At 45.1% G+C, this 19,193-nt stretch overlaps 1 protein-coding gene across 1 annotated transcript in view; it reads left to right on the top strand.

The window, feature by feature from the left end:
* GPR158 (G protein-coupled receptor 158) overlaps positions 1-19,193 on the top strand; it is a 137,373-nt gene that overhangs the window by 5,286 nt on the left and 112,894 nt on the right. The window contains exon 2 of the mRNA XM_044425022.1: positions 15,269-15,374. Within this exon, the coding sequence (XP_044280957.1) occupies positions 15,269-15,374 (106 nt within the window). The remainder of the gene's footprint in view (positions 1-15,268; positions 15,375-19,193) is intronic.

Genomic DNA, 19,193 nt, shown 5'->3' with positions numbered 1-19,193 from the left:
GGGCCCCAGGATTTGGAGGGCCCCTGGGCAAGGCCCCCACCCTCAGTGAGCCTGCCTTCTCACCACCACTGTCACCAGCCTCCATCTTTGCTTGCCACTTCCTTGCCTGCAGGCAGAGAGCTGGGGAGCAAGGAAGCAGGGGCATCTCCCGCTCCTCCTTTCCTTACCTCTGCTCTCTGGACCAGCATCAGAGCCAGGTGTGGACAAGCAGGTTGCCCTGCTGAAGCTCCAGGGGGCTTTTATCAGCTGGCCCCTGCTCAGGTGTGGGCACTCAGCCAGTCAGGCCTACCCGTGGTGCTGGCCCTGGCTGCAGTTCTTGAAAGCTTCTCTCCTCCCTGTTTATAGCATCGTGTTTAGACAAGGCAGAACGCCTGGTGAAAGCAGTGTAGCTGGTCAGTAGGACAGGACTGGGGCGCTGCTACATACCGTGCAGCCAAGATAGTGTGGAATCTCGTCTTTGTTTTTGAAGCAGTACTTTCCACTCAATCTGTCCAGTAGAGGTCATCATGGCAGCAGTTACAAAACACTTCCCTACGTCCGAGGTTTAACCCCTTCTCATGGCACTTTGACTCAACATAAATCTTCCACAAACCTTCTGACTTACAAGGTTGCTATAAAATACCATGACACTCTGTATATACTCTGGCTCCGTGTGTATGTATGACCATTTTTCTTTCCCTTGCCCTTCCTTTGACTTGAACACAATGGTGGAATAGGAAGGTTAGCATTTTAACTGTTCATTTCATTTTTGTTAAACTATGGAATTTGCTACCTCAAGATGTGACAATAGCCACCAACTTAGATCTTGTTAAGAGGGGGTTCCGCATCTCCAAGGCTACCTGCTGTGAAGGCTGTATGTAAACTTCAGGATCAGAGCAGTATGCAGTTGTGCTCAGATTCCTACATCCACCTAATATGTACGTGTGTCTGTGTGTGTTTTTTAAACCATGTTAAGGACGGGTTATTACTATATAAGTCTAGGCGTATTGAACCTCTTTCAGGCCAAAGGCCAAACTCAGTTTCACAGAAGCTCTTGGGTGCTGCATGCCACTTGCAGGCTGGGCAAAAGACCAAAACAGCAGGGCCAAAATACTAAACATACCACGGATTTTAACTGAAAGCTCTTTACCCCAGTCACTTAGCCTTTCAGAATGGGGGAAAACAGAAATCTGCAAAAAGACAGGTGGCTGGAAGAAAGGGGGTGCTGGCCTTCTAATGAACCATAGGGACTTGGATTTGGCCCATGGCCCTGAGATTTAACACCCGTGCTCTGAGATTCTAGGCCTTGCAACATATTTTGTTGTTCTGCTGTTGACTCATTTCTGCATTGTTTTGGCTTTGATGTAAAGGGTGCCAAGTGTGTTACATGAGGTTTCTGGCAGTATATTGTTCAGCTAGTGGCTGAATCTTCCTGGAGACTTTTGAGCTATGTACAAATGGCCTCTCAATAGTCTCCATTCTATTTGTGGACAAGGAAACTGGAGGGACCACTTCACTGAAATTCTCCAAGAGGATGAGACATTCTTTAACAGATTCTCAGAGGTGAGGCTTATCATCAAGTGACAGAAGTGCAGCTGCTATCTTCTGTGCCCCACCCTAACATTTTTGGGGTTTGCTTTTGCAGCAGCTAGGCAGCAGCAAAAGCAACTGGGCCAACAGCCTTGTCTCCTTTTCTCATCCTCTCCAATGGCCTGGGTCTAGTTCTATATACTGAAAAAATGGTGTAGCATATTTAGAGAAAATTCTACATGTTGCTTTCTCTTTTTTTAAGAATGGGTGAGAAAGAAAAAAAAATGAAGCCTTAAGAAGAAATGTCTTCTGATAAAGTGGGATGGTGTGTTGCTTGGTGTTCTGCACCAGCAGGGAGTTGGACTTGATGGCCTTCATGGCCCCTTCTAACTCTACTATTCTATGATTCTATGAAATTTCAGCTTAGCTCTAGTTTCTTAGAGGACACCTACCCCAGAGGAGTGCTCACACCATTCTCTGATTCCATTGTGTGAAGCTGTGTAATGAAGTCTCTTCTAAGGTCAAGCAACACTGTACCTTTGCATGTGCTTTAGTTTTCACTGCTGAGTCAAAATGAATGACAGTTTAGGGAGTGTCACAGCTGTTTGTAATTGCACCACAAGTGATAATGGAATTAGGAACTTTGGAAAGCAAAGTTATATGACTGTGACCCATATATTTCTTGTTATATGCACACATAGCTTCTACTATACAGAGATAAATCAGTTGCATGCATTGATTTCCCAGTTAATTGGAAAATAGCCATAAGTAACAACAAGTATGCACTGGGTGACAGTGTATCTTTGAAGGCTGGGAGAGTCTTTGATAAAGTAGTAAAACCGGAACTTAAAAGGGGCTGGCTCCAGAGCTCTGCTGCCACAAGGCCCCATCTCCAGATTCTACACCACACCCCTTTCAGCAAGAATCCCCAACTCTGTGTAGTATTTTCAGGGGGCTGTAGAAGGAAGGGATCCATGTCCACCAGCACAGCTGACCCAGCATAAAGCTGTATGCAGTATCAACCACCTGCCCCATGTCACTAAAGAGGTACATCTCACTTTCTGTTTCCATATGTAGCAAGAGTGACATGGAGCCTATGCAGACACAGCTCCTGCAGTGCAAAGGAAACTGATTGCTTTTGTGTGTAGAATTGTTTCTTATTTTATTCATTTTGAAAATTGAGAAGCATTGTAAACTTCAAGGGGGTTCAGCAGATTGTGATAAAACTCACCCATGCACAAGACAAAAGAACATTGTTGGTCCTCTGGCTGAGGGTGCGGTCAGAGTGTGCTTCCTTTTAGTTGAACTGCCCAAGGGCAGCAGCCCCTGGAGCAGAGTGGTCTTCTGGGCATGGAGAAGGCCAGCAGATTCCTTCCAGTTGCTCTTTTCTGGTCCATGCCTGGGATCAGGCTGATATGGCTTGGGACCAAGCTCCTTAAAAGTCCTTAGTCCTCCCATACCTTACCATACACATCTTAATCTCACCTTGTGTGATACTCACCTGTGTAGTACCTGTATCTTTTGGCCCGCTGACTTTGTCATAATGCTGAGCCATCTCTTCTGGTCCCCATACTAGTGAATGAAGGAAAAGAGCAGATCCAAAAGCTACAGATGGTGCCCATCTCTAGCTTAAAGCATCTTTCCTGTTCTGACTATTTCGAAGAGGTGCCAATGTTCCTCTATTGCAGCAAAAAACAACAAAGAGTTTTGTGGCAACTGAAAGGACCAACTAATTTATTTTGGCGGAAGCTTTTGTCAAAATTTCGTAGTCAAAATTTCAGGTGCGTTCGTGCGAGAGAGAGAGAGAGAGAGAGAGAGAGAGAGAGAGAGAGAGAGAGAGAGAGAGAGAGAGGAAGAAAGGAAGGAAGGAAGGAAGGAAGAAAGAGTAAATCATATATATAGTTTGTGTGGTGGCAGTGGTAGGAAATACCCAAAATTCTTAGTAGCACTTCATACATCTGATAAAGTTGACTGTAGTCTGTAGAAGCTTATACAAAAATAAATTTGTTCATTATCAAGTTAGATTTCCAGAGAGAGAGCCATGTCAGTTTCTTCTAGAACCTTAAAGACTAACATACAAATTATGGTGCACATTTTTGCGAACTAGAATCTGTGTCCTGTTGTATCTGAAGGAATGGACTCCAGTCCACAAAAATTTGTGTCAAAATACATTTGTCAGCCTTTAAATGCCACAAAGCTCTTGGTTGTTCCTTTTCCAAGACTGTGTTAAGCAGATTGTACAGCTGAACCTGAAACATAATTTTTATTGAAAAGAATGGCATGGGGTTGATTCATTCACAAACTGAAATCATTAAAACAAACTGCAAAAAATCATAATTGTGTCATTATATCATTATGATTAATCACTATACATACCTCACCAAAATAGTCTTTTAATTCCCCTTTCTCTATGTCATTGAATGATAATGATGCTTTTAAAAATTTCCAAACTCCTCTGTGAAGTCCCTTAAGAGGTAAAAGAATAAAATATTCATCTTTCTCTCCTTAAAAATGCTGCACCGAGTCTTCCCACAGCAAAATGTCTTGATGAGCCATCTGTTAGGTACATATTAATGTTCTGCTTACAAGCTCCTTCCCATTTTGCTGCTTGGAGTGAGAGGAATAACCTTTCAGTACATTTTCTCACTAAGCAAGCCTCCAACAGTTGATATCCTTTCCAGCTTATCTTAGGGCTGCAGCATCAAAAGCAAAACATGCCTGTTCTTTAAAGAGAGGGGAACACTCCCTGCATAGCAGGCGCATTATCATGGACCTCCAGTCCTGAATGTATTTCCCAGGCTCTTGGACCTATTCCACAAAGCTCCAAGAGTCCACTGGTCCACCAGAATTTGCAAGGGGGTTTGCAGCTGGAGAGGGAAGGAATAGTGCTCTCCTCCCTTAACACCCCATTAAAAAAAATCTTCCCCTGAACATCAAATAACTTTAGAAAAAAAGTGTTTTGGGATGTTGTTTCAAGATGATCTGGGGCATGATGCAAATTAACTGAAGCATTTACTTTATTTGAAATTATTTGGATAAGAGCTGAATTGTCTGGCTTCAGCTTCTATGAAATTTAAAGAAATCCTAATAATTTGCATATATCAGTATAAATAACTTATGCAGATTTTGAGCCCAAAATCTCTTAATTCCCTGGTAACAACAGTGCTGCTGTGTAACATTCTTCTCTGCTGGAAAATAGATTATACAGACTGGTACTCAACAAACGGTATTATCTGGAAGTACTGATAGATTTTTGGGTTCTTTTGAGGAAATAGGCAATGGTTCCTGACTCCCAATTGTTTATCAATAGGCAGTATCAAATTGAACTCCCCTGTGTCTAAGCATTTTGTTGCTGAAATTGAGAAAGCTGAGGAAGAAGGGGGAACCAGGAGTGAATTCTTGAGTAGAAGGACTATGAGGTCAGTTCCATTCTGGTAATCAAAACAAATATGTGGACTCGGAGTTCTTTAATTCTAGATGTTTATGTTTTGCACCAGGTTCCAGCTAATAGATTTCAGGGTGCAAGTAAAATCTCTACATCAGATCCCACAAGACTGAGGTCTGCCCATCCCTGGCATAGAAGCTATATTATTTCATAGACCGTTCTCCCCAACTTCTCCCGTTTTCTTGACCTGCTGCTGACATGCTTGTCCCTAGAAGTACCTGGAGTGAGTAGGTCCTGTGGTCATTCTTTGGGTTCAGCTGTGTGTCCCTGGGAACTCTAGAATTCTAGTACATGTTTCCTTGGATGTAAACTTGGAAACAGAACTCAGTGGGACTTGCATGTAGCTGGATAAGTATAGGATTAGTTTGCTGTGGCATAATAGGGTACAAGATGATGCCTCTTGACTTGGAAGCATGCCAAGGAATGTCATGGTTCCATGTACCAACAAAATTGGCATTTTACACACTGGTGACAGTCATTTTATTGATAACAGATTGTTTTTATATCCTGTTGTGAATTGCCCAGAGTGTTTCAGCTATGGGTGGGAGAGAAATTTAATAAACAAACAAACCCCTTAGTTCTATGTGGGAAATGTTGGAGGGAGTGTTGGTTACAGCCCAGCCTTGGCTTTTCATTAGTGTGTGTCTGTCATCCTCGTCTCCCTCTCTAGAGAATTTGCTGCTGCAAGGAACCCTGGAGTAGGCAAATACAGCACAATGCATGAGATGACTGGGATTATCCCCCTCCCACTCATCCCAAGCATAAACACTGGCCCGGGTCAGACCAGTGGAACAACTGCTCCATAATTAACTCAAGGGCTACTGTGTTCATTAGGATTTGGTCAGGGTTTGATTTAGCTGGACTGGAGACACCCTCTGCAATACTGCTGATAGCAAGAATGGCCTGCTAAAACCAGAGCCAGGGCCTGTATTCATTCAGGTTATTTATAAACTGCCTTTCATCAAATACTTCAGAGTGATGAACCATAAATACTACAAAAATGGTCCTGCAACCACAAAATGCAATTAGAGCAAAATTATAATCATAAATGGCACTAAGTGGCAGTAAAAATACCAAAGAGTAGACCGACTGATTCAGAATACCTGGGCACACAGAAAAGCTGCCGTTCTTTGGGGTGGTGATAACTGCAAGCAGACCCTCACAGCAAAGAGAGCTCTTTCTGTAGCTGCCCTCTAACTAGCAGAAGGTATGTTTGAGTTGATCCTTTCCTCCAGCCGTTAAGGCGTGGGTAGGCTGGTGTAGTTCATCGGCCCTCCTGGCTTGCCATACACGGGCAGCATGGTCTGTTCTCAATATACCTTCTCAGTTTCATGGTCTCTGTGTGTCTGACTTTTCATGTGATATTTTACCGGGGATGAGGATGAGATAAAGAGACAATGACACTGAGGATGCAAGGACCACCACCAACAACTTTATTAAGCACCAGCACCTTGAATTGGGACTGAAAACCAATCGGCAACCTGGCAGCTCCCTCAGGTTTGGTGTGAGAGGGGCCCCTTTGGCTGCACCTGTTAGCATTCTAGGACCCACATTCTGTTCTAATTGACGTTTCCAGGTTGTGTTCAAGGGCAGTCCTTCCCAGGATACATTACTTTTGTCCAGTTGGGAAGTTACCAGGGCTGGGACCATCGTGGCCAGACTATACATAGCCTGGAAGGCTGTAGCTGGTCAACCAGTCATGGCTGCTAAAAGATATTCTGAGTCCCAGAGGCCATTGTGACAAAACCAGGTCCAGAATATTCCCAGGGAAGGTCTGCTCCTAGACTTTTGCAGGTATCGCTACCTAATCAAGTGAGTGACATGGTCACTGAGGATTGGGCCTTCTTTGTCATGTCTCCCCAGCTCTGGAATTCTCTCCTCAAGGCCAGGAAGCTGCGTCTTGCTCTTAGGCACCTAGCAAAAATGTTTTGACCTTGGGTTATTGAAAGAGTTCAGAGTTGGTCTGGGAGAGGAATGCAACTTGTGCCCTTCCCATCCCCCTAAAAAATATTTTGGCCTCCAGAAGCTGTCATTCAGTGCCACATTCCCTCTCCTGACAGAATTCAGCCAAGCAGTAATTGAAGCGAGAAAAGACTATTTAATGAGTTCGTTTGATTAAATTACCAGGAAATCCCTAGATATGCAGTGATCCATGCCATATATCTGAAGGCATGTTAGAAATTGCCATAATCTCACTGACAAGATAGATTTGTCATCTGACTTCTGCAAACTGCACCAAATGGTCCACACGGAATCGCTCTGCAGGTAGATCCTAATTTGTATGCCCACATCGCTGTACTCTGACTGCATTTATTTTTTCGTGAAGGGTGCTGTCCCTTTGAAAATGCATGCTGGAGAATGGTAGTAGCTCAGCTGGGGAGGGAGGGAGTGAGCTGTTTGTATTTATGAAAGGAGAACTGCAGGAAGAGGGGAGAGTACATACATACACTCAACTTACATTTTCCATGCTGTCCCAATACAGAGGTGGTCCAGCTCACTGGTGGCGCAGCGCATCCCACCAGAAGAAAAGAGCTCATATTTCTGCACTGCCTTTCCAGAGCTGGTTCACAGCTGACTAGAGCCCCAAGCGATGGCTTCCAAATGTGAATTTGTTCATTTTCTCCATTTCTTTCCTTCTTTTCTGTATCTGATGGAGTCAAGAGATGGTCATAAATGGATTCTGACACAAATTACTTTGAATGCTTGAATGGGTTATCAGTGGGTGTCCGCAGCTCTAACATATGGCTTCTTTTCTTTGGGCATTCAAACTTTTGTATTTGCAGTACTTTATGTTAGGAATGGAAAACAATGCCAGATAACAGTATATCAGTAGACTTCAGGGAACTGGCTTTCAAGGGGGGAAATGTACTGCATGGTTATCAGAGGATCTACAAGTAATTAGCATTTTTGTTTGTTTATTTATTTTCTTAACATATCATCCGGGTTTTATCTAATAAGCAGCATTGCCGGCTGCATGAATATCAGGCTGATCTGGTACTGCTGATAAACCGCATTTTCCTTATAACTTGATTAAGCATTATCAAATATTGGGGCAGCATAGCTCATTCATTTTCATTTTCAAGGCACAAAGATTCAGGTGGATTTTGACATATTTTACCTCCTCAAAAAGAGAAAAAAACCACACACTAAGAAATCCTGCAGGATAAAGCCCGAGCTTAGATGAATTCCCCACTGGCTGGTAAATGCAATGCATCATTGGACATCATCCTGTATCACTCCATCTGGCTACTTCTGCCCAGCCCAGGAGTTTAGTTGTTACTGCTGTCAGGTCACCTCTGACTTATGGCAGCCCTATGAATAAAAAGTCCTGCCCTGCTGCAGCCCCATTCAGCTCTTCTAACTTCATGGCTGTGACTACCTTTATGGACTCAATCCATCAGATATTTTGGAGCCCAGGAGCAGCTGGAGCTTCTCAGTTTTATTCCGAAGCTACATTTCCCTCCCTCACAAGGCCTCCCCCTCCTGTTTGTTTCTCAAATGCCTCCCCTTTAAAACTTTGGTTTGGTTTTGTGACAGCCTCTTGGCTTAGCTCTCCAGAAATGCCTCTTTCCCCTGCACCTGCTTCTTAGCTTTGCCAGCATTTACCTGCTCCTTCGTTTTTGTTTTTTTGGTGCTTGGTGGAGCCCTTGGGGGCATGGCAGGTAGGCTTTCAGATGTTTTGGACTTTAGCTCCTACAAGCCCTTGGGAGCTGAAGCCCAAAACATCTGGGAATGTTCCTCCTTTCCACCCTGTTTAAAGTAGTCCTTGGGCTGTTGCTGTTTTAGTATTTTTTAAAAGTGTGCTCCTAATTGTATTCTGCTGTCTGTATGTGGGGCGGGGGGGGGGTTCATCTGCATTGTATTATTTCTTTTAATGGTTGTGTTTGATATTTTTCACACTCTCTTTTGTCTGGTTTTGATCTGTAAGGAGCCATTGGAAATCTTGTTGATGGGCAGTCATATAAATGTACTCAAATCAGCCAAATCAGTCAGTCAATCATGCATCTTTAATAGCATCTTGAATTGCAGATATGAGCAAACATTTCCATGCCACAAAGCCCTGCTTCAAATCATGCAGCTGTTAAAGGCACAGGAGTAGTACAGACCAGGTCAGAGTTTTTTCTCCTGATCAATCTGCAGCAGCCTTCCTCAATCTGGTGCTTTCCAGATCTTTGGGAGTGCAATATTCATCATCATCATCATCATCATCATCATCATCATCATCACCAGTCAGTATGGCCAGTGGCTGGGGAAGCTGGGAGTTTTCATCTTGAGGGTACCAGGTTGGGGGAAGGCTGGTGCACACCTTGGTCAAACAATGCAATAAAGAATCTGTAAGCTAGACTGAGGCTTAATGGAATTTCCTGCCCTTTCCAATGTAACTCTGAAACTCCAAAGCAGCTCAAATAGTAAATCTTAGAATAGGTTCAGAATGTACTTAGACGTTTACAATTCCATAATGTGGGATGGGCAGCCACCAAAAATGCCTTCAAGTACTTGATGATTGAAGCTAGTGAATAGACACAGGGTACATCCCATGTTAGTCCTTTGCAAAGTAGACTGAAATGAAGGAAACATACATTAGTCACAGCTAATTAAATACCCATTCCTTTCAATGGGTATTAAAGTTAGTCCTACATAGGACTAACATTGGATACTACCCTTTGTATTGGTAAGAAGGCATCTTTGGCAGATTTCACAGTTCATAAAGAGAGACAAAAATGCAATATTCCCCCCTCCCCTGCAAAAAAAAAAAAAGACTGTAAACAGACTAGGAATAACAAAACTCCTGACCTAGACTATGCTATTGCTAATAACTTTAACAGCTGTTTTTTTAACATCATTTTGTTATCAGTTTCCACTGATAATTTTAAAAAATCCTTAGTGGGATTGGCTATGATGTGATTAAGGGCACAATCCTATGCATGTTTAGATAGGAAAAGGCCTCCAATGGAGTTGCAGACCTTATTTTCTAACTATCCACAGGATCGCCTTCCATCTATGTATGAGTGCGACTGTACCTTAATTCACTTTAATTCATGTTTGATTCACTCTTTTATTGTGCACACATATGTATCTATTTCTGTATATTTTTTCTGTTTGACTTTGTATGTTGCTTTGGGGCTAATATTCTATAAAGCAATTAGCTAAGATAACTAATAAATATATTGCATGCCATTTGCAAGTTCCTTTGGAATTCTTGGGTGCAAATATACTATGTGCGCCTGGAGACATCTAAGTCTCCAGGCATCTCTCTCTCCTGAGAATTGGCAACATGAGCAGCATTTTAGCAATCTGTTTTGACCAGCTGTTCCTGTTGTTAGATGCTATTAGAATGGGAGAGAGGGAAGGCAGATGGAGGTCGTGCAAGTAGGAAAAAGGTCATGCTGGTTCGCTGAAATGGGTGTGATACAAGAGAGAGTCCATGTAAATCGTGGCTTTAGCAGAATGACTTTTCCCTCGTGTAGGACAACCTAGTCTAGCCTCCCATAATTCATATAAGTTATTTATATGCATTATAAGCCAGGCATAGCTTCCATGCACTTTGTACTCATTTTAGCAGAGCCCTTGTGTATGCTTTGCTTTTACTCTGTTTTAAACATTTCTAGACTTCCTTTCCGAGGCTCAAAGTAGCTTACAAAACTTAGTGAAAATGGGTAAAATACATAGGAAATGCAGAGAAGGAAGGTGCACAGCTTGCTGCCTTACGATGAGTCAGACCCTTGGTGCAGCCAGCCCTATACTGTCGACACTGACTGGCAGTAGCTCTCCAGATTTCAGGCAGGAATTTTTTTCCCACCTGGAGATGGTGGGGATTGGACTTTGGGCCTTCCACTTGCAAAGCACGTGTTCTGCCATTGAGTTATAGCCATGACAACATTAAATGGAAATCCAGTAAGAGAAGGACCTAGGGCAGTGGTGGCGAACCTATGGCACGTGTGCCACAGTAGGCACACAGAGCCCTTTCTGTTGGCACGCAAACCAAGTTCCTCAGCATCCTCCCAGCAGCCGAGCATCAGAGAACAGTGCACATAGCGGTCATGCGCATGCTCGGAAAGGAGTAGCAGCGTCAGGCGAAGACGTCACAAGATGTCCGAACTTTCGCATGGCCGGTCAGTGCGCTGCCAAGGATATATATTTATATTTGGTTGGACTGGCTAGGAGGTGTTTTTTCTAAACTAAAACCTCAGTTTTCAGGTTTTCTTGCAGTGTTGGTTAAACCAGGGTAGGTTTAAGGCAGTGGTGGTGAACCTATGGCATGCGTACCACAGCGGGCCTGCAGAGCCATCTCTGTCAGCACGCGAGCCAGATCACGCCAGCATTGCCCCAGCATCCGAGCATCATATATGAGCGCATGTAAGGGCCATGCACATGCTCAGAAATAAGTAGCGGCGCCACGCAATGATGTCACGAGCCACGTCTCATTAGCTGTGACTCATCCGAGCTTTCACATGGCTGGTCAGTGTGCTGCCAAGGAGAGAGAGAGAGAGAGAGAGAGAGAGAGAGAGAGAGAGAGAGAGAGAGATGCATGCTTGGACTGGCTGTGGGTTGTTTTTATTAAACTAAAGCCTCAGTTTTCAGGTTTTCTTGCAGTGCTGGCACTTTGCGATAAATAAGTGGGGTTTTGGATTGCAGTTTGGGCACTCGGTCTCTAAAAGGTTCGCCATCACTGACCTATGGGAAAGGATATACCTTGCAGTCCTCCCTGGAAGATTGTAAGGATGGGGAGCAACACTCCTCTTGGAGGAATATCCGTCCACAGCTCTGGATCAAGGGATGTCAAGGCCCTCTTCTCCCTGCTACCATTCTTACTTTGGGCGAAGCAGAGCCTGAGCGCATGGCCTAAGCATGAGGGTTTATACAGGGTGAGGTGAGCTCTGAAATATATAAGCCTGAAGCTGCAGATCGTTGTGCCTGGAAGCATAGGGGGGCAGCTAGGAGATATATAGGCCTCAGTAAGCTGCATTATACAAAGTGAGGCTCTTTCTGGGAGTGAGGATGTGCTGCAACAGCAAAACTGAGCTTTGTTAAAGGCCTGTACATCACCTCTTTAGCAAATACGCTTTTAACCAGGGCTGAGCTGCAAAAGCCCTGCTCTTTGGAGGTCTCTATGAACTAGTCAGTTGTGATGTGGGCTGGACGTAGCATTGTGGGTGCTTGGCAGAAGTAAGCCCCCAAATCCTAGATTTTATCTCTGCTGCTGCTGTTGTTCAGAACTAGTTTTAAACTGCCCATTCTTGGAAGATGGTGCTGTTGTCCAAGGCTGGGCATCTGCTGAAGGCGCCCTCCCCAGCAGGGCCCACTCGCCTGAGATGCCTGCCCTGCTTTTTCACTGCTGCAACCTGCTTCTTCTCCTTTGCTCTGGCCCAGCAATGGTGGTGATGCTTCTCCGTCTGCCAAGCTTATGTGTGGTTGCAAGTGGCGGAAAAGAGGATGGCAGGTGATAGCAGTGAGTGACAATGGGGCCAGGAATAGCTGCGTGTCTCTTGCATACTGGGAAAAGTATACAACGTTCTGTTACCCTTCAGTGTTACTCCTGGTAATCTTGGCAGGCAGTACATCCTAAAAGGAGGCTCATGTCCTCCAGATTCCTTGAAGGTCTTGGGATCTTTTGCTGGGATTTCATGTGTTGGGCCAGAGGGAAACACACCCTAGCCTTGCACTCTCTTTCTCTCTCACACACACAACACACTACACAAACACAGCAATGGAAAGCTTCTTTAGAAGAAAATGTAGAGCAGATGCAGGTTTTTAATTTGAGGTTTTCTGGCAGCAAACAATCTTTTTTTTAATCAATCTTGCTCTATATTTCTAAGAGGTGAAGAGCCCTCTGCCTAACAGGCTTGTAGATGAGAGAAGCTAACAGAGGGAGAAGGAATCCAAGCCTGCTGCTTGTTTGTCAGTTGTGCGCTTAGTAGACTCTGGACAGCAGTCTTTGCCTGAACAGGAAGCGTGCAAGCATTCCCTCTGCCAGGACCATCTGTGTTCAAAGCTTTCCCACTTTTCTGAGCCCCTGGTCCTTTAAATCTTTCCCTCTGTACCTGCTTCTGTGGGAATGGGAAGGCTCCTATTATTTCTCAGATTTATGCTAATTGCCGGATGGGTGCTCTACTGCTCTTGATGACCGTATCTATTTCTGAATGACATGTCTGTTTTCTGTGGGTAAAAAGGTTGTCTGTGTTTGCTGGCTGCTATTGATGGGGCCATTTCTAGGTGCTGGTTTTTCTTTCCCTCACCTCTTGATGACTCATTGAGCTCCCTCAAGACAATGGTAGTTATTTTGCTTAATTTCTTTATGGGGAAAATCTGTTCAGCCTCCTTCAGCATGAATTACAGCATTCATTATTCATCATTCACTCTTATCTTATTCACACTGCCTAGTCCAGGTCAGAACACACGAGTCCTGGAGTCCTGGCTCAATCAAGCCAGAACTTTCCCTAGAAGCAAAAATGACAAAACTGAGGCTGTCCCTGGAGAAGACCATCATGCCATGGAAAGTCATAGGCAGAAGAGGAGAAGGAAGACCAAGTATGAGATGGATTGATTGCAAAAAGGAAGTCATTGCTTTGAATTTAGAACAGGGATATCATAGGACATTTTGGAGGACTTTCATTACTTAACAGCAAACAACATCAGCCCAAATTAGTAGGCCTTCCCCTTGAACACCAGCTTGCCCAGTGGGTCCCACGACCTGGGAGCCTGTCCTCATGGCACTTGGCGCAGAACCAAAATTGAGCTCAATTATATACACATGGTACAACTGTAAGACCATGAAGCATCACAATACCAAGAAATCAGGAGCATTAAAATAGCAGCGCAAGCTAAATGTAAGCTAACACAACCCCTTAAAATGTCTGGTAAGTTTTAGCCTGCTGCTAAAATTGCTGTGTCATCGCTAGTCAAGTTTGAATAGAGAGGGCATTCCAGAGATGGGTGTCGCTACAGAGAAGGCTAGTTCCTGCATAATGAATTTCCCCAGTAAAGGAAAATGGAGAAGAGCCACATCTGAAGATCTTAAGACTTGCATCTTCCAGGCCCTTCAGTTTCCTTAAAGTGTGACCACCCCAATAGAACATTTAGAAAAATTATTGTAAGCTGGTTTGAGTTTACAACAGTTAATAATCTGTCTACGCATTCATGCATACTATAGTCAATTAAGTAATTCTATCCAAGCCAGAACATTTTACAAAGAATGGGGCCAAAATCCTGGCATATTTTGAATTAAAGTTCTTACTGCCAGTAACTAAACCTTAGAGAGGCATTTTTACCACAGGAAAAAAAATACGCAAAAGCTGGGAAAACCACGAGATGACCAAGGGTCAGGGGAAAGAAGGTGGAGCCAGTGGAAGGGGTGTGGCCATCTAGCAACCCTGTGGGAGCTGGGCTGGGGCACCAGGTGGGTCCGTTTGTGCCCACTGGCCTGAGCTGCAACATTTCTGCCCTATAGAGTTGTTCTCTTTTTGAACTAGACCAATATCTGTGGGACGGGACGACGAAAAACTACATGAAGCTTTATAGCATTTCACTGATGTACCGTGTCTGTCGGGAGTAAGAAAGATGGCTGCTTAGGTGCACATTCTCAAGGGCTACTGGCTGATCACTGGAAGAATCAGAATTGGAAGGAGAAGGGGGAGAGGAGCAGGACGGGGCCTGGGAATTTGGTCCAGTTCCTAATACTGAAATGAGAGAAGCAGAGATGCTTATTTCAAGGCCAGACTCCCCAGGTGGGCAGACAGTCCCTGGGAAGATGGACAGTTGGCAGGCGGGAACTTGGAGCAGGAGAGTTTCTTGGACTCAGACAAGGCAGGCATGACTCTGGATCCCGTGATGCATCATCAGCAGAGGAGGTGACCGTATTAGAGACTTGGTGTGCACAGAGGAGGCATGCTTGCTTTCAGGATGCCCCTCCCAAAGGGATGGGGGCCAGGCATGCTCATAAGGAGAGTTCCTGGAGGTGACTATTAGATTGAGTTCCACAAACCACTCTGTGCATGCTCAGAGATTTATTCTGGGTGTTTTGTGCTTTTGGTCGATAAAGAATATTTGTTAGGAAAGGTCTGTGGCTTTGAATGTGCAGAGGAAGAACCTCAACTCCTGACGGTGGCCAAGTAAAATGTATTCTTGGCATTCATAACCAGTACAGTTTTGGCAATCATAACCAGAACAACTTAATGAGATGTTGCCCTGTCAGATCAGACTTTCTGAGAAATGGAGTGAAGACTCAGCACTGTTTTCCCTCAGTACTTGCCAGAGAATGGAAAATGGCTTGTTGGCCCTCTCCGAATTAATGGTCTCTTTTCTCCTGTCTTCCAGGGGTGTTGTAAAAGTGGACATAAACCTGCAGAAAGTGGACATTGACCAATGTTCCAATGAAGGCTGGTTTTCTGGGACTCACACGTGCCATTTAAATAGCACTGAGGTAAGAAGACACAGGATGGAATTTAATACACGTTTTGTGCATTTTGTAAGTTGCATGACACAAGCCTTGTCCTCATTGCCCTGCACTCATCATGGGTTGTTCAAGGTTCCCCCGGCATAGAACATTTGAACAGAGGAAGCGTGTGGTCGATAACGGGGTATCCATAGATGGCTGTGGTAATGAATGGGCCACAGCAAACAAAGGTAGCCATGGTGGCCATAAGGCAAATTCCAAAATCTGTATGAAAATAATGCTTTTATGAGGTCAACTTAGAGGTTACAAAAATGTGCAAACTTTCCAGGTCTCTTCATCAGGCAAGAGGTCACCAAATTCAGATGAAACGGGAAAGGAAGGGGCTGCAAACATTCTCATCAGGCCAGTTGATGCGACAGTTTCCAGGTGTACCCTGAGAATGCTGGGAGCAACTCTCATTTGTTTGGTGTTTGTTCACAGCAGTGCTGGGGACTGCCCCAGGTGCGGTGTGAAACCATCCTCTCCCTTGGTAGAGCCAAATCGGAGGTCTGTATCCCAAGCCCTCTCCACCTCAGCCTCAGCGTGCCACCTTGCCAGCTTCATGGCTTCAACCTCAGCCTTTACACCCACTTGCTTTTATAGCATCTTGCCCGAAGAAGGGATTGAGAGTTAGCACATTTTTGTGATCTCTGCATTGATGTTGTAATACATGGGCTGATCTTTCCAAGTTGGGGAGAGATTTAGTAACCTTTTAAAAATATGGCATGTACGATGATGCAGCTTCTGAGAAGAAATACACGAGGGACTTGTCCTCAGCAGTGCTGTCTCCAGTTTTGAAGGCCCTTGGCCAGGGCTCCCTGCATGAACCCCCTCCCCCCAGGGTGAGTCTCTGTTCTCTTGGCCGTTGGCACCAATTCCCTTTGCTTCTCTGCTTTCTCAGCCCTGCTACTGTTGGCTTGCTTGGCTGGCAGAGGGCATCTCCCTTCTCTTGCCTCTTCAGGTGTCTGTGCTGTAAACAAGCAGGTTGCAGTGCTGAAGGAGAGGCAACTCTGGGGGCATTGTCTGGGGGTCTCTGCTGCAGTGGGGCCCCAGTCAGGTACCCCCCATGACCCCAGCCTGGGTCCTCTGCATAGCAGAATGCCCATGAATGGCAAAACAATGTGCTCTTTAACCTTGATCTGGCATTTACCAAGGTTTTGCTTAAAGCGTTTGCTTTGGTTAGCTGCATATGCAGGATTCTCCTGAGGTTTGTGACGTAGGAAGCCTGACTTTTCAGGCAAGTTGAAACTTGAACTGTGGAGGATGAGACAAAAGCTGCCATGGCTATTAATAGAGCACCTTTCACCAAGAGAGCACCCTGCAGATGTGCTGGGCTCCAGCTTCCATAATCCCAAACCAATGTGCCCATTTGTCATGCTGACTGGGGATTATGGGAGCTGCACTCCAACACATCAGATTGGCAAAGGCTCGAATTTTAAAAAAATCAAAAAGCTCTCTCTCCCACACTCATGCACATATACACAGTCAATCATATACACTCTGCAATGAGGGCTGATAGCTACCAAGACCCTTATTCTGGTTTCAAGCCAGCTTCCAGCCATGCATCCCAGAGGAAGAAGGATGGTCAAGGAACAGGGCTGTGGTGGACAACTCACCCCTCCTGGCTTTCAGATGGTTTGTTCCAGCGTTGCCAGATGCATGACCCAGCTGTTGGTTCTTACCCCTTTCCCCGGTTGTGAGTGGCTCAAGGCCTCACTCTTTCATACCCTCTGCGTTCTTGGATGCAGGCTGTCAGCACATGGGCAGAGAACCTCTGTCCTGTAATGTTCTTCTGGAGGTGACACAGGATTGTGTCACCTGACCTGGCATTGTTCTCAGACTGGGGAGTTTAGATTTGGCCAGTTGGTTGTTATGTGTTGCTGTCCTCTTAACCTTTGGCATTGATGAGGCTTTCTTTGCCTGTTGCAGCAAACCTTGTGCTAGAACAAATGTCACACGGCTTCTTTCCCTACAGCAAGAGTGTCTCCTTTGAGTTGTCTATTCAGGCATGATTGCACAATTTAAAGTTCAATGGTTAAAAACAGAATTCATATAAAAAGAGTGAAAGGCTTAAGATATTTAAGGTGGTAGTCTAACACCACCCAATAGCTGGGTGGCATGTTGAGACAGAAAAATGTCCTCAGACTCCCCACAGCCAAGATAGCTTGCTGGGGAATGCTAGGAGTTCTAAAGCTGTTTTCTGTCTAAGCATGCATACATTCATGCAACCCATGACTTGTGCTATAGCTGCAGTTCTCCGGGTAAATTATGCCAATAGAAAATGAAATGTAGTAAAATCCAGTGGCTAGTATCCAGTGTTGGTCCTATATACTGAAATAAGTGGGATGGATGTACATCTGATTCATTTTAATGGGTCTGCTCTAAGTGGGACTAACATTGGATACCATCCGATGCAAAATGCTAAGATTAGCCATTAGCACAGTTTAAAATAGCTGTGAATGAAATGTCAAAAACAAGAATGAAATGTCAAAAACAAGAAATACTAACACACACACAAACGTGCAAAAAAAAAAAATCAGTAGAGAGAGAGAAGCAGCTCTAAGGTGCGATTGAAAGCTACAACAGAGCAGCGAGTGAAAAAAGGTTAAAAACCCTAAAAGAACGGTGTTGTGGCCTAGTATGGAAAAGTCATCTGAATAAGGGCCGGGTGGACCTTTCTGGGGAGCACCTTCCACAGTTGTGGGGGAAGCTTCCACTGATGAGGCCTTTCAGCATGCCTGGGCATTCAGATGGAGGGGCGCTGATGCTGATCTCAGCGCATGTGCAGAACTGTGGGAGAAGGCAGTCCTTCATGGGACCCTAAACTGTGAAGCGTTTCTAGATTAAAAACAGCCCTTTGAACTGAACCAAGAAACAAATAAGGAGCCAGTGAAGATGGTCTCATATTGGTGGGATATGATCAGATCATGACATCAGCACAAACTCTACTTCCACCTGAGGCACAGGAGCTGCTACCAGCTGGCCTTGCTGCCTTCCTCTTCCTCCTCTCCTGACTGCTCACCTCACTCGCTGCTTCTGACTTCCTGCTTCTTTCACCCTCTGCACTTGCCTTCCAGCTGGTGTCCCTGTGCCCTGCCCCACTGGCCTGTCTCCCTCCTACCTCCTCCCGCCTTGCCACACTGCTGCCACCCACTCTGCACAGTGACCGAGCTCCTTGAGGAGTGGCTTTGGCCAGAAAAAGGCTGGCACAGTGCTTCGGAGAGGCAGTTGTACCTAAATGCCAGGCCTGAGGGCTTCTTCCTGCAGGCCATCTCGGGGGAATCTCTCCTTCCACCAGGCTGCCATGTGGGGAAGCACCCCTCAGAGCCAGGCATTTGGGCCTGGCCACCTCTCTGAAGAGTCTCATTGGTCACTTTTCGAGCTGGTGCAGCTCTTCAGAGGGCTTGGCTTCTTGCTGCCTTGCTCTGGGAGGATCTACAGCTCAGGGACGGCAGGGTGGGTGATGGAGAGAAGGAGGGAAAGGGAGACTTGGCAGTGGCCGCAGCAGCAAAGGAAAGGAGTCTGGTGGTGGCTTGAGGCCCACACTTCGCTGCCGCCGCCATTCTGCTGCCTGATTAAGGGCTTTGATCTGGGAGGACCAGCCCTGCCAGTTCCAAGCAGTGCTCTCGCTGCCATGTTTTGCACTAACTGCAGTTTCTGGAGTATCTTCAAAAGCAGCCCTATGTACAGCAGATTGCAGTAGTCTACTTTTTTTAAAGGCATAGATCTGATCAAAAATGGTTGTGGGGCAAAGCCCATTATATTATAAAAACAATACATTAATAATAGAAGAACTTGAAAACTCAT

The sequence above is a fragment of the Varanus komodoensis genome, unplaced genomic scaffold (genome assembly GCF_004798865.1).
Source record: "Varanus komodoensis strain SLA01 unplaced genomic scaffold, ASM479886v1 scaffold15, whole genome shotgun sequence".
Classification (NCBI taxonomy): domain Eukaryota; kingdom Metazoa; phylum Chordata; class Lepidosauria; order Squamata; family Varanidae; genus Varanus; species Varanus komodoensis.
The sequence above is the reverse complement of the archived record's forward strand: the minus strand, read 5'-3'. Positions and strand labels throughout refer to the sequence as shown.